The sequence below is a fragment of the Mchenga conophoros genome, linkage group LG18, assembly GCF_057382185.1.
Source record: "Mchenga conophoros isolate Kocher_MC1m ecotype Shallow Benthic linkage group LG18, M_conophoros_male_GT1.1, whole genome shotgun sequence".
NCBI lineage: Eukaryota > Metazoa > Chordata > Actinopteri > Cichliformes > Cichlidae > Mchenga > Mchenga conophoros.
Window position 1 is genome coordinate 19,679,061 of NC_140543.1, and position 15,227 is coordinate 19,694,287.

The following is a 15,227-nucleotide window of genomic DNA, read 5'->3' on the forward strand; positions in this document are numbered from 1 at the left end:
GATAAAATGTGCGTACCTAACCTGGAGATTACCTCTGACCAGATCACTTTCACACTCATCCCGCTTTTGTACACTACTTAATTAGTTCTGATTGGATTTCATCTCTCCAGAAAAGTTTCATCTTGTTTTTATTCATTGACACAAATGTCAGTACATTTCCATCCCAGTTTTTGTGCTGGTGCATTTGTTTTTATTTAGTTATCGTCTTGTTTTTATCAGAAGAAAAGGTCATTGATAAAAACTGATCAAAATTATTGGTCAGTAAAATGAACACTGTTGTACATGGCTCTGTCCTTTGTCCCCTCAATGTAACAAAGTCGCTCTGTAACCTTAGCAGACAAACAGCCATACAGCAGAATGTTTCCACCTCTGTGCTTGATGTGGGGATGCTGCTCTTTGGGTCATAAACAACACGGAGGATCGAGCAGATGCCAAACAGCTTGATTGTGGTTTCATCTGACTTTCTCCTAAACCTTCTCTGGATCATTTATATGTTTCTTCCATTTCCAAATAATCACACCAACAGCTGTCACCTTCTCACCAGCCTTCCAATCTGCTGGAGCCAGAATTCCTGCTGGGTTGGGCATCACTTATTTGACTCAAATGTGTATAACACCTTCAAAAATTCGATTGGTTACAGCCTATTAACCCCAAAATATAAAAAAATATACAAGGACATTAACCGTTTTAAAAAACAAAACAAAAAACAACAAAACACCAAAAATGACTTTTTTGTCACAACACCTCGTCCTGACAGCCCTGCTGGGATATTGTAAGGACTTCTTTCTGACACTCATTGAGCCATAAAGCTAAGCCCACTACATTACTCATCACACTTGATCAATCCAGTGATGACTCAAATCAGGAGCAAAGGAGAGCTGGGTCGTCCATGATGTTTGTCCGAAACAATCTCGGCAGAGCCGCAGGCTACCTGACGCCCTCGCACTAAAGCACGAAAAAATAAAGCAGAATAAAATGCGAACATCCTCAAGTCCAGTAAGTCCAAAGAGAGACAGACAGCAGCGGCAGCGGCAGCACAGTGAGAGTGGAGGAGGGAGGCGGTGTATGCAGTCCAGCCTCACCAGCGCTGCTGTGACGCTACAGCCGGCCGTGGCTCTCAATCCGGTGCACCCACCTCGCTTTGCACCATGCAGGAGGTCTTACGATAAAGAAACCTGTTACTCTCTGCACACGAGATGGCAGGCGGCAGCACAGAGTCTTCCTCCTCCTCCTCCTCCACAGACTGATTAGCGGGCGACTCCTGAGAGTCTCGGATTTCTTTTTTGTGGGGGTCTTCAATGGGGATATTGCCGCAATGGTGAAGGACAAGGCCGAAAACAGGACGCTTCAGTACCAGCAAACTTTGGTGAGTTTCACAGATCTCGGTTTGAGTCGTGTGGAGGGCTTTCATGGATGCTTGTTTGACTGGAGGACGGGCGCAGCTGGTGCCTGTTCAGCCGTGTCCTGGATGAGAATAGCAGGAGAGTGTGCAGCTCCTGTGTCCAACATTTCTATACAAAACCAAATAAGATATCTATTTTTTTCTTTTAAAATATGAAGAAAGGGTTTCGGTGTGCTCTCCCTCCTGTGATATGTAACGTCACTCGCTGCTCTCCAGTCATTCACCTTGATCCACAGGTGTTGCATCACTCTCAGCCTCTGCCTGCACCGACCCTCCTAATTAATCCCAGTCAATTCCGATGTCACCAAACCACGTAAGATTAATTAGTTCGGCTTGCAGAATCTCATGTTTGCCTATCTATATTAACCTCATATGTGTCCTAATTGCTTATTATTTAGATGTTAATAACCTTGAAATGCACATCAGAGCCTGCTGGGTGCTTTTGTATTCCAATCATGTCCTGTATTTTCTTATCTTCTCCATTTCTCCTGCACATCTTGGTGTCCCCAGTAATGCCCCCACCCTCCCCTCTTTTATCTTCCTCTCAGCCCTCCTGTCTGTGAGAGTGGCCCCTTGCACATATGAACTAAAAGTGGAGTGTTTCTGAATATTAATTTCCTCGTGCACTAGTTTTCCTCACTTATGTCATTTCACTTGGCTGACAGTGATACCCTGGAGCACTTGAAACAGTGATATTCAGATAAAGGGAACGAGAGAGACAGACAGATTGGCAGGGAGTCAGTCAGGCAAAGCAGTGGATTAAAGTGTCACCCTTCACTGATTTGTGAGCCTTGGTGTGCAGTTGTCTTTTAGCTTCTGGTGACATGTTTTTTTTGTCTCGCGTGGATTTGCACATGTGGACTTGAGATCTGTTGGTCAGTCTGTGTTCGTGCAGCGGCATAGGTGTTAAGTGGTACAGAGGTGTTTTTGCTGTTCTTGTTTGTGTGGGGGATCGATGCCGTGCCGTGTGCCTTAGATCAATAGTAATGTAAAATGGCAGTCGGTGTCTCTGAGGATTGGAACGTGCCATCTATCCCCAGAACCTCCTCTGGCCATAGGACTGCGATCAATGGCTTTATCATTCACTCCCCGTACAGCAGTCCATTACCCCAAAAATAGATATGTGTGTTTCTCCACATGCTTGCCATGGTGCAGTGTGTCTCGTAATGCTTCCTATAGGTACAAAGTGGCAGCGCTATTCATCACATACTTTCGTGCAGGTGAAACATCTGTGCTTCTCCCGGGGAAAACTGAGAGATGGATACAAATAAAAAAATCTGATAAGTAAAGGCTCGCAGTGTTTCTTCAAAGTGTGGCTGCAGTCTAAAATTGGATTCTAATGTTGACAAAAGGATCTTTTGTGTTTTATTGTTTGCCATCAGCAAGATTCAGAGGATTTTCAGTAATGCTTGGATTTTGGCAGCAGAGGAACACGGGTGCTGTAGCAGGACTGAGCAGATGACACGGAGCAGATAGAGCGATATGGAGATCTGTTTGATAACTTCTGCCGGATGAGGAAGCGCAGAAACACCATCCCTTCATTTACACGTATTGTAGTCCAAAAAAAGGCTTTCCCCTCCTGTATTTACACTATACTGGCAAAAATCTTTTAATACACCGAGCAGCAGTTTTTACAAGACAATGAGACAAAAAAAAAACCCTTTAATTTATTACTGCTGTTGGAGCTGGAGCTTTTACAGCCTCTCAGCGCTGCTGTGACAATCCATTAAGAAAAGCTGTGCTGGGTATTACAAACTTGTCATATAAATGGTACTAACAACTGAATAATTGATACAATTACATTGCAGATGGCCATGTTTGCATTTCTTATTAGAGCCACCCCTAAAGTAAACTGACTTCTGAGATGTAAATAATACCCACTGATATATTGTGCACCGATGCTGCACAAAACCCTAGCTCTTGGAAATTGCTTTGGAAGGAATTCACAGTCTTCACCGATGTCTCTGAGCTTATTATCCAAAGAGAAGAGCAAAAACTGAGAAAAAGAAGTTATTAATAACCATTGAGACTTTCACAAGAAGGAAGCATGAATGAATTTGATCATTTTAGGCAGTAGCGGTTGTTTTCTGCAGGAGGAATCTGCGTGTGACAGTTTGAAAGCAAACAACAATTTGGTGCATGGGTCACTGGCTTCTACAACTGTCAGGTGCAGTGGCATGCTGGGACGGCGTGCGGTGGCTTTCTGCCTCCCCGCTGTCTCGTGGGACGGAGGAACGGAGCAGGTAAAGTGAAGAAGAGGCAGGTCAGAGACTGAAAAGAAAAGAGACAGACGGTGTTGTGGTGACTTGGTTGTCGAGGTGTTGCCGCTTCCATCTGAAGCTTTTTCAAAGGCCTTTCTCAGAGGTGTGGGAGGTCTGAATGTGTCATTGGGTTTGCGTGTGTTTTCTCTTTTCAGAAGCGTGGGCAAGTTTGCTCTATAGGTCCTGCATGTGCAGTTAGTTTGTGATTATACGTGAGTGTGTGTTTGTGTGGGAGGGTATGCACTGCACCTACGCATATGTCTGCCTACGTACACAGTCTTAAACGAGTGCGTGGTGAAGTCGTTGTCAGAGCAGATGTCAGCAACAGCCCGTTCGTGTCCTTCCCGCAGCAGGAGGCTTTTACATTCCACTGCTGCAAGGATCAAAGTCCTCATCCAGTTGAGAAGGAGAAGCCAGCCGCGCTCCACCGGCACTATCACCACCAACACCACCACCAGAGCACTGCAGCGCCACAGAAATATACAGCACCTACTGTACACATGTTGAAATGTATGTGTATGTAAATGTATGTAAAAATGTATGGAAGTCTACACAAGGTGTTTTTTTTTTTATTTGTGCCTTTTAGCGATCCAATTCTTGCTATTTTAAAATCACTTTCAGCGTGTGTGTGTGTGTGTGGACGCTGACTATATAAAGCAACATTACTGCATTTTTATGTAAAGAGAGCACACAGTGGCACACCAGGAAAGAAATCCATTTGATATTTTCCCAGCGAGACCGAATTTTAGCATGTGGATTTCAAATTCTTGTATAGATTATGGAGATTTTCTCAAAAATGTTCCTTTATTTAATACAAAAACCCAACTTACGTGCATCTTTTTCATACATGCATCCATACAAATACGGTGCTAACACACTATTTTCATAGCCTGTTAGTATGCACAGATTGCCTCTAGATCAGCAGCGAGCAGGCGCTCTGTCTACAGAAAACTGGACTCACCAGTGCGAGTCTATTGCCTCTCTTCTTTCTTTTGTATTGTTTGGTGCAAAGTGTCACAGACCAGTTGGGTTGGTAAATATGAACATGCTGCTTGCAGTTTACTTGTGTCACTCTGAAGGATTTCTGCCTTTTGGAATTAACAAAAGTGTTACCATTTCTCTCAGTGCCATTTGGTGCAGCTAGCTTCAAAAGTTGCCTTTGCGCTCTATGATGAGATCTCTTCAGGATTCAAACACTGTGTACATTTATATTCATATATTTTCAGCCTCTTTCTCTGTTGTTTTTGCACACACACACACACACACACACACACACACATACACACACATAAAAGCGCTGTCTCTTCAGGGGGGTTTAGTTGCTCTTAGTCAGCATTCTGTTCGTTCTCCCACACAGACGCTGGCTCGAGTCCATTTCAGGTCCTGTCACTTCCAAATAGTGCTGTTACCTGCACACAATTGAACAGGCCACTGCAGAGACTGTAGACAGAAGAAAATCTAATTTTAGGCGCTTCTTAAAATAGCCCGTGCTCATTGTACTGTGTTCATGAGCTAAATGGTATCCATTAAAAGAAATGCATAGTAGCCATTAAAAATGTTTAAATGGTTACATGCTCTGTGGAACAACTTCAAAGTGGATGCAGGGGACAGTGACTTAAAACTCAAATAGTGAAATGTTGACAAACCAAAATTCATGATTAGCAACGTGTAAAACAAAGCGGTGGACGAGTAAATGTGCTCAGTAACTAAAAATGCAGTAAAGGTCAATGTCAGAGGCAATATACATTTATCCTATGATAATAACGGCATAGTTGGTTGATGTGGCTAACTAATTTAACAAATTTATACTGTATACTGTTGAGCAATACTGAAAGCACAATATCAGGCTAAATGTGTAACTGTGCTGACGGGTGGGTGATTAGGGTGTACGACAGGTCCTCAGCTCTGATTCCAGGCCACCTGGATATTTTTTGTCTTAACGTCATCCCACTGCTCTCTTTCCTTACACTTCCTGATTTTCTCCCTACTGCAACTCCCCATGTCACTGGTAATATATTCCTTTTCCTTTCGGCTTAGGAGAGATTGCCGCCTGTGTGGAACGTACAGGAGGCGGCACACATGACAAACACTTGCTTGCTGTGAAATCACTGAGCTGTTACTGCTCTGTTCTTATATTAGTGCCGTCAAATGTCATACAGATTTTATAGTAGAGAGCTGGCAGGTTAAAAAAAACCTTTGTGACAGATCTTAGCCGGGTACGATCTATGGATGTAGTAATAGCTTCAAGCAATATTTTCATGACTAAATATGAATTATCTCCATGATTTCTAATATTCAAATCAAAAACCTGCTTTTTCATCCCCTGAAAGTTCAAAACCCAAAGATATTTAGACTCATATAACACAAAGGAAATCAGCATTTTCTGACATTTAGGCATCTGTTGATAGACTAATCAGTCGAGTCACTGCAGGGTTGAACTTCAATCAAATCTAAAAGAGCAAAATGAATAAAGTTCAAATAAATAACAACATCAAGGCTTGGCTGAAGAGGTACCGAAGTTTGCAGGATTGACAGTTCAATATGAGAGAGGCCCGAGGGAACCAGATGATTCCAATTGGATGGATCGTGTACGTGTGTGTGTGTGTGTGTGTGTGTGTGTGTGTGTGTGTGTGCGTACACCATGAACAGATGAACGAGAGGCATTGGGGAAAATAATATATGAAACACAGTGCAGTATTGAATTTTTGCAGACACCTGACTGCTAACCACATGATGCTGACTTGTCCGTCGTTTTGGAAATGTTACATTCACGGTGACAATGTAAGGTCAAGTGAATAAGGCCTCAGTCACACAGGCCAGTAACTCCCTGGCAACAATATTACGGTTTGCCTGAAGATATCGTACAACTGGTCGTGAGGGAAATTGTGTTTTGTGACTGGCTGCAACTGGTTTGATCAGTACAAGATTGACACGTATCACCTGTAGTTTGCATGGAGTATGTTGTTTTGGTCTCCAGTTATTCTACAAGAGCAGAGCCATCAAGAAAGTTTCATTCAAATTAAATGGCTCCGTCCTAGCGGTAGTGAAAATGCGAAACATGTGACTCCAAACGGAAATGGTAACCATTTGAAACATGCTTGTTGCAGCAGTAAAGCACAGCTTTTATTTTGAAGGGGAACATACTCCGTTTCGCGTTTCCACTCAGCTAGTAGTTTGCAAGGTCCTCCGTACAAACTACAGGTGACTGCAGCAATCTCTTGGCTGCTGAGGAGGTTTTAGGTGCAGCACCCGCTTTGGCACCAATTTCACCTGGTGACAGTTTTTCACCTCCAATAATCACTCACTAGGGAATCCATATTTGTCCTTAGCGACCTGAGGTTGTATCACGTTCAACTCTTAAGCAACGTGTGCATGACGTCAACTACGTATACAGAAGCTTTTAAGTATAAAACACCATTAACGACAAAAAGAATGTACACACATTGTTGATTAAAAGTATCTTTTAACAGTTTGAATTGCACAAATCAAATTTAAATGCTTAACATTTAGTTGCATATGCAAAAAACAAAAACACCTCTCTTAAATAAGTCTATGTTGATGTTTGAGTCTCTCTCAGTCCTTCGGCTGTCTCCCATCCCGTGTTCTGCTTTCCCACCGGTGTGACTGAAGTGTATTTTGTAATTTTTTTCCTCACACGTGTGCACAAGTCTGCTCGACTACAAAAAGGTTTTCTGCTGCGTGGAGCTCTGACTCACGGTTAACTATCCTAAAAGCAGCCTCCGCTACCTGCCTGAATGCAAATGTAGACAGTCGAGTGAGTCGAATGTGTCACTTCCTCCTCTAATTCAATTTTCCTGTCCCTGGAGGCTGCAGGGTCCAGATTAGCTCGAGTGCTTTAGTCCTCTTGTTGTTCTCCTGCTCTCATCAATACACACTCAGCATGCGCTTAAGTAATCACACGGCCTTGACGGTATGTAGGAGTTTAAGGGTCTAAAACATCCGTCATTCACAACAGAAGAAATTAAAATCACTCCATGAATATGTGTTAATAAAAAGCAGCAAGGATGGAAGTTTTTTGATGTTCCAGCCTTCATCATTACAGCGTCAAATATTTGTCCTTGGTGTCGCCTCATGGTGAATAAATTGTCTCGCAGCGCTCCTGATAATTGCTGAATCATATAGGACGTTTTAGTTAATCTGTTGTTCTGGACTCGCACATGGTCGGACTTAGAAAGGCGGGAGAGTGTGGTGTAACAGTAAAGTAGGGGGTCGAGCGGGAGAGTGTGGTGTAACAGTAAAGTAGGGGGTCGAGCGGGAGAGTGTGGTGTAACAGTAAAGTAGGGGGTCTTACGCAGTAGAATGTCGCAGGACAAGTGGTCCTCGCTTCTTGTTAAAATGTTGGTGGCTTGATTTGAAAAGCTGTGCTCACACTGCCAAAATAGACTGACTACTAGACATTTGAAAGGACGTGGGCATTATAAAGCTACAGACTGAAGCCAACACTTGCTGCTGTGTGATGGACGCGATGAGGGACTGATCAAAGTTGAGGAGGCTTCAGTTTTTTAGCAGCATTGCTTTAATACTGTAAAGCTCAACGAAGCGCATTTATTCATGTTCGCAGACACACACGAGTCCAAATATGATGTTCATGAGTGCTAGAGCAGCATTTCAGTATAGCTAACCATGCCTGGCTGTATAATAACTTTGCTGCTTGTAGTGTTAATCAGTTTAGGGTAACTCAGAGGACAGATTTGGGCTTTTTTTTTTTTTTTACAACCATTCACAGGTGATTAAATTTCAGGTGAAGCCAAAAATTAATTAACAAATTTAATGCTGATTATAAAAATCAACTGTAAAACTAACAATAGGTTTGTCGATGCTCGCTTACGGTCAGGCCACACAAGTCAAGTGCTAATGGGTGATTTTGTTGTGTATAATTGGCTAAAAAAAGTCACCCCCTGGATTATGTAGTAATTAGATAATTACTACAGTGATTACTGTTTTGGCTGATAACAGGGTTTTAAGCTTAACTGATGCAGTGTGTAGCTTCGCATTTCATTCTCATTACATATTCTGTGGTTATGAAAAAGATGTTCCTATGTGTCAGAAGCATCAAATTATTGGTTTTCTTTAAGGAAAAAAACAACTAGAGAGATTATTGAAACTAAAGCTGGATTAAGAACTGTCCAACACGTTACTAAAACCAGGAAGGATAGTGGAGAAACATTACCTTCGAAGACGTTAAGAAACAAAACCTCATGAGTCGTCGTGATTGATTACTTAAATGTTTCTAGAAAAACAGTACAACTGGTGTTCATATTTAATAGCGAAAGTAAGAACATTTCCACATGCACAGTCCAAAGAGAACTCTGGGGACTGGGACTAAATTAATTATCGGTGACGCTAATTTGGAAAGCAAAAGGTCTTCAGTTTGCTAGGGAGCGTAAAGATTGAACTCTGGATAAATGGAAAAAGGTCACGTGGTTCGATGAGTCCAGATTTATCCTCTTCCAGAATGAAGGTGCATCAGGATAGTCAGCTCCTGTCTGTAGGGCCGGTGTTTGATCAGAGGTTGTTTCAGTTGTTTAGGTATGTAGTTCAGCTACATGATGGGTGCAAAAAATTAGGTCAGCTGACTACCTGAAACATACTGAATGACCAGGTTTTCCTCCATCAGTGGACATTTCTTTCCCCCCTGATGACACTCAGATGTTTAAGATGACAGTGCCACGATTAACTGGGCTCAATAGCAAAAGGGCGGTCACACACACACGAGACCACAGAGCCAAGACTTTAAGCCATTTTGCTGCAGTGGTCTAACTCTCCCCTAATCAATTCAAATCACCAAGGGCTTGGTGAAAAATTCCTGCACTCTGAATGGGAATAAATGTAATATTGCATAAACTCATTGAAAAGAATCTATGGTGAATACATGCCAAAAAAGGAATGAGTGTTTTCTGCTTACAAACTTTTTTCACATTGATGGGAGAATGTCTTAAATCGGTGCTGCAGGCTTACTGGCACATTGTCAGCACATCGTGATATTATGGATACTAGACAGTAAAATTCTGTTTTCACTTTCTACTGAAATTTTTAAACAAAGTTTCAATCTGTTGCTGATAGAAGCAAATCTACCAAGTGTCATCACATGAACCAGCTTTGCAAAGGACTACATTGAGTCATGCCCTCAACGTTTTGTGTTCTTTACCATAAACGGGAGTGGCAGCTGAAATCAGTCAAAAACTCAAGTGCACAGACATAGTGTCAGGCTGGTGAACACAGTGGAACATAAAACAGGCATCTATGGATGCACGAATAGAAAGTGTTTGCGACCAAAAGTATGCAATAGAGTAAACATTGGACTCCATTGTGATGTTTTAGTCATTGGTGTTTTGTGCTGGTGAAGATACTGGTGAAGGTCTCATCCAGAAATCAAAATACTTATTTGGGCTGCCAGGTTTGGTTAAGCCAATAGAAAATAAAACTTTCAACTTTTACCTGAAATGAAATATTTGAAGTGCGGGTTCAGGTCAGGAGATTGCCAGGCATCCCAAGTGTCTTTTAAAGGTTCCAGGTAGAACCAAGTGCAATTGGGATAGCCAAATTAACCCTTAATCATTAACCCTATTGCTGCCAGTTAATATTAGTGAAGGCTTTGTGAAACCCAGAAATGTTCAGGATTATGCGTGAATCATATAGAGCATAGGTGTCAAACTCTGGCCCGCGGGCCAAATTTGGCCCGCAGCCTAATTGCATTTGGCCCACGAAGCCAATACCAAATTACTATTAGAGCTGGCCTACTGGTATTATACAGCTAATATATATATTGTTTAGTATTAAGCTTTGCTTGTTCCATATTCAGTTTTTCAGCAAAACTTGTTTGAGTCAATAAGAAAAGATTCATTCTTTTATCTAGATCTTCAATAAATATTAATGTTAGCCTGCGACTTTGTTCCAGTTTTGAATTTTGGCCCACTGTGTATTTAAGTTTGACACCCCTGATATAGAGTTTTCGTTTTCGAACCCTTCTCCACAGAGACACCTGCTGGCGTCTTTTGCTATTGTTACATTTTGGCTGTGCTGTGGCAGGCAGGAAGTGGGTCCAAATACAGGACTCAACACGAAAAAGGTAAACTTAGAACGGCAGCTTTATTCGCTGGGAAAACTTCTCCATAAAAAAAAACTAAAAAAAACCAAAACAACCCAAAACCCTGAGTAAGAAACTAAGAACAAAAAACACCAGGAAAGTAGTACAGAACAAAGCTAGAAACCAGAACCATGAAGAGACTTAAAGCACATAAGGCGGTATGACACAACAAAGGGCAAAGGAAAACACAGGGCTTAAATACAAAAGGGAGTAACGAGGGAATGGGAAACAGGAGGGAAACACAGCTGGGACTAATCAGACATAATGAGACAAGAGGAAGCAAAACTAGATGCACTGCACACAGGACAGGGACTATCAAAATAAAACAGGTGACAATCACAAAGACAGACGTGACACAGAGACATGACTGACTGGGGAGACAGAGGGAACATGGAGACAAGAGTGACTAGACGTGGAACACAGGAAAGGCAAAGTAACAGAAACCTAAATCCTAGGAACTACAAATAAACATGAGCAAAAAACATTAAAAAGACCCCAAACCTTGAATAACAATAATGAAGGAATATAAATTAACCAACAAACACAAAACACTGGGTCACAGACCCAGTACCCTGACAAAATGCCACTATGTTTGTTGTGATAACCACACAGGTTTTGTGGGAATGAACGTTGTCTTTGTAGGTATGCTAAACGTAGTCCTTGTGGAAGATGTGTCCTGTGCGGTGGATTGAAGTGTGAATGAATGAGTCATTGTGCTGACTGAAAATGAAGATCAATAAGAGAAAATCAAGTAAAATATGTCTAATGTCTTCATTTGTCATATGTGCAGATTTTTATTCAAAATTTCATTTTCTGTTTTTCACTTCTCTCTTAGCAAATTAAGTCACATAACTGAGTTGTTGCAAGTATACGCAGGAATTTTGTAGTTTTTGCTGAGATGAAAGTCATGGATATACCACAAATCCACTTGCCAATAAACTAATACCATACCATACCATACCACCTTTATTTATAAAGCACTTTAACATAAAACCAGAGTTCACAAAGTGCTGTACATGCTAAAAGCATAAGTAAAGAAAATTAAAATGAGATAAGATCAAATAAATAACTAAAAAACTAAAATAAATTCAAACATGTCAAAACAAATTGAGTCAACCCCTCTAATCAATGCCAAAGGCTTCAGCGAATAAATATGTTTTAAGAAGACTTTTAAATTCAGAGAGAGAAGAGGCCTGCCTAACATGCAAGGGTAGATCATTCCACAACTTTGGAGCAACTACAGCAAAAGCACGATCACCTTTAGATTTATACTTAGTTTTTGGTATCTTAAGGAGCTGCTGATTGGCGAACCTAAGGGAACGGGGAAGTGTATATGGTTGTAGTAGCTCCGAGAGGTAGGGGGGGGGGGCCAGGCCATTAAGAGATTTAAAAGCAAATAAGAGAATTTTAAAAACAATCCTAAAATGTACAGGTAGCCAGTGGAGTGAAATTAAAATTGGGGTAATGTGCTCAAACTTTTTTGTTCCAGTTAAGAGACGTGCTGCAGCATTTTGCACAACCTGCAGGCGCCTAATGGACGCATCACTAACCCCAAAATAAAGTGCGTTACAATAATCCAGCCTAGAAGTAACAAAGGCATGGATTACTGTCTCAAAATGCTGTTTCGATCATATGCCCTTGGAACAAATGATTAGTGAGGTATCTTTTGACCTCTACAGCAGGATCACCAGTTGCATTGTGGGTAAAATGAGCTTCTCTAACCCGGCTGTCAAAAAAATTCCCACAAACTGTCTCTTGCTGTGGTTTCTGCTAGTGATGATGATGGCTTTTAAGCTTTCTGGGAGTTTGCGGTGTCATCAAGTTTGCTCTACACTCTGTCAGTCAAGCCTAGTAGCAGCAGGTAAGCTACCTGTCAAAACCGTGGTGAAAAAAACCTCACTGAGCTCTGGTGATGTGACGTGAGTTTGGAGCAGTTTTTTTGAAACATCTGCACTTTGTGAACTCGACACAGCATTGAAATGTCAGTACTGAGTGTCTCCTCACTAGTTGACATCAGAAGCTGCTGCTGGAGTATTTGTGGGGAAAAACGTCTAATTTTGTTTTTAATTCATTGCATCACTCTAAATTTTAATACAATAGTAATAATGTTTAATTTGAGGTATGTTGCTTTTATTGTGATAAGGACAGAGGAAGAAGAGGCAGAAAATAGAGGAGGGCAGTATCTGAAGGCAGGAATCTGCTGCATGGGATATATGCAGCCTAACTGCTGGTTAGCCGTGTTTGTTATATTTAAAATAGTAAAAATTAGTAAATGTAACACTATTCTGTTCTTTTAAAATAAATGATTTTCTGTTACAATCATAGGTGTGTGTGGGTTTTTTTTTAGTTCAGAGTGTGTTCATGTTTAAAAAAACAACTTTTTAATATGACATAACAGCCATGATAGTTGCCTCTGACTACTCCGCTCCACTCAGGCTTTTGCTGCTATTTAACCAATTAACTGACACCACCTTATTCATTGGAGACATGCCTTCTTTCTCTCTGTGAGCACTGTGATCAATGAGAAACCAGTCAATACCAATCAGCAGGAAGCAGGAGCCGAACTGGTTTTAAAGGGTTCAAGTGTGGGATGCTAACCGACTGATGTAGATACAGAGGTTAGCCATGTAGGAGTTAAGCTGGTTACAGATAACAGCTCATTTAACCCACAGGGTCCCACCTGCTGCTCTCACCAGGGGGCCGTGCTCCAGATGGCCTGTGATTGGTTTCACACAGGCCGAAGTAAGAAGCACTAACAGGCCCTGTTTATACTCCCAGTGGGAGTTTGTCTGATGCTCATGGCGGATTTGTGTGCAACCATGTGGGTGCATGAAAATTTATTTGCCACCTTATAAAAGTCAGAGAGAATTGAGTTTCTGAGTGTAGTGATTAACATGGAGACGCTACTTTTCTGGTCAAGATCTTTAGACTTTGACTGATATGAGTCATTTAATTTGGGAGGTACTAATCTATTTGAATTTTATCTTCTATCTTCTGTGTCTAAATGCTTTATGTCTAAGATTCATACTCTGATGTACACAGCAACTCGGGGTTCAGTATTTTGCCCATGGACACTTTGGTGTGCGGACTGGACTGGACACCCCTGATTCTTTTTGATTACATTAAATTGAAGCTGTCCACACCGCCCCCATTTTGTCAGTTTTTGCAGCACATTGTTTCTTTACACTCATGCTTTGTTCTTTTAGAGGTTTCTAGTGCAGGTGTTCAGCACATGCATGAACAAATATTAAGTCTCCATCGTCACTGAGCAGATCAGAAGCTTTTAGCAGTGGGGTTTCTCTCGCTGGTAACTGAGAGCATCATTGGCACCTCAGCTATGATTCACAGCACTGCTGCTTCCTTATCAAAGGACACTGAAGAATTGTAAAAGCCAAAAGAACAATTCATGTGTCACAATCAAGCACCAGCCTCCAGAGCTGAACAAAGTAGCAAATATGGAATTGGCAGAAACTGCAGTTCCTCCAGTTAAGTTGCTGAAAAGGATTTACCTTCCCAGTACATTCACCTGTGGCTGACACCAACAAAAAAACCCAAATACAGACTCGACCCATTCATGTCACAGAGTGCAGAGTTGGACATGCTAGGCTTTTCGGCTAGCCAAGTAAAAACAAAAAGTTATGTGATGCTAGTACAAGGTATATTATTCAAGTGTCTCTCCCCCACAGTTAAGGCTAGAGTAGTAGATATTTAATCTTTATTATCCGCTCCACTCACAGTTGGAAACGGAGTCATGCATGCCACTTAAACCACTAGTGAGTGGAGTCAGGTGGAGCCCCCTGTAGTTTAAAATTGGTCAGCTCTCAGAGAAGCCCTCCCCCTGTCTGTCTGTAAGGCCTCACTCTTTTGGAACATTTTCATGAAGCAGAATTATCTGAAAAAAATATTACAATGATAAAACAAATAATAATAAAATAAAATAATAAACAAACAAACAGCAACCCCCCCCCCCCATAAAACCAGACGATGCCAATATGGTCACGAATCATCTTTTATACAGTCTGTGGTCATAGTCATTGGCTGGAGGTGACATTATCACACTGTTCTTTCTAAAAGGCAAAAATCACCCCAATGATCTTGAAATGCAGACTGAGAAAAACGTGCATGTCATTATTGCATGATTGTAGGACATGCTGAGATTGATGTGAAGTTGTGTCACAAAACCTGAATACGAGGTTTTTTAAAATATTTTTCTTCATTGCACTTTCCAGACTGAACAGCGTTAATCTCATTCGATAGAAACAGATGGAAATGAATTTTCAAAACAATCTTACACCCTATATTTTATCAAAATGAAAGCTTTCATTATCTGGAGTTTCTCATTAAGGACAAATTGATTTACATGAACAGTTCCATTTTCACCCCAAATAATAGTTTTCATCATAACTGCCCCCCACCCACCCCTTGTTTTTCTAACATTTAGCATTCCACACTGCAC

At 41.3% G+C, this 15,227-nt stretch overlaps 1 protein-coding gene across 3 annotated transcripts in view; it reads left to right on the plus strand.

Annotated features, from left to right (window-relative positions):
- The first annotated feature begins 1,089 nt into the window (after window positions 1-1,089).
- clcn2a (chloride channel, voltage-sensitive 2a) overlaps window positions 1,090-15,227 on the plus strand; it is a 56,790-nt gene continuing 42,652 nt past the window's right edge. For all 3 annotated transcript variants that reach the window (XM_085255941.1, XM_085255942.1, XM_085255943.1), the window contains exon 1: window positions 1,090-1,366. In XM_085255941.1, the coding sequence (XP_085112067.1) occupies window positions 1,316-1,366 (51 nt within the window). In that variant the 5' untranslated portion in view covers window positions 1,090-1,315. The remainder of the gene's footprint in view (window positions 1,367-15,227) is intronic.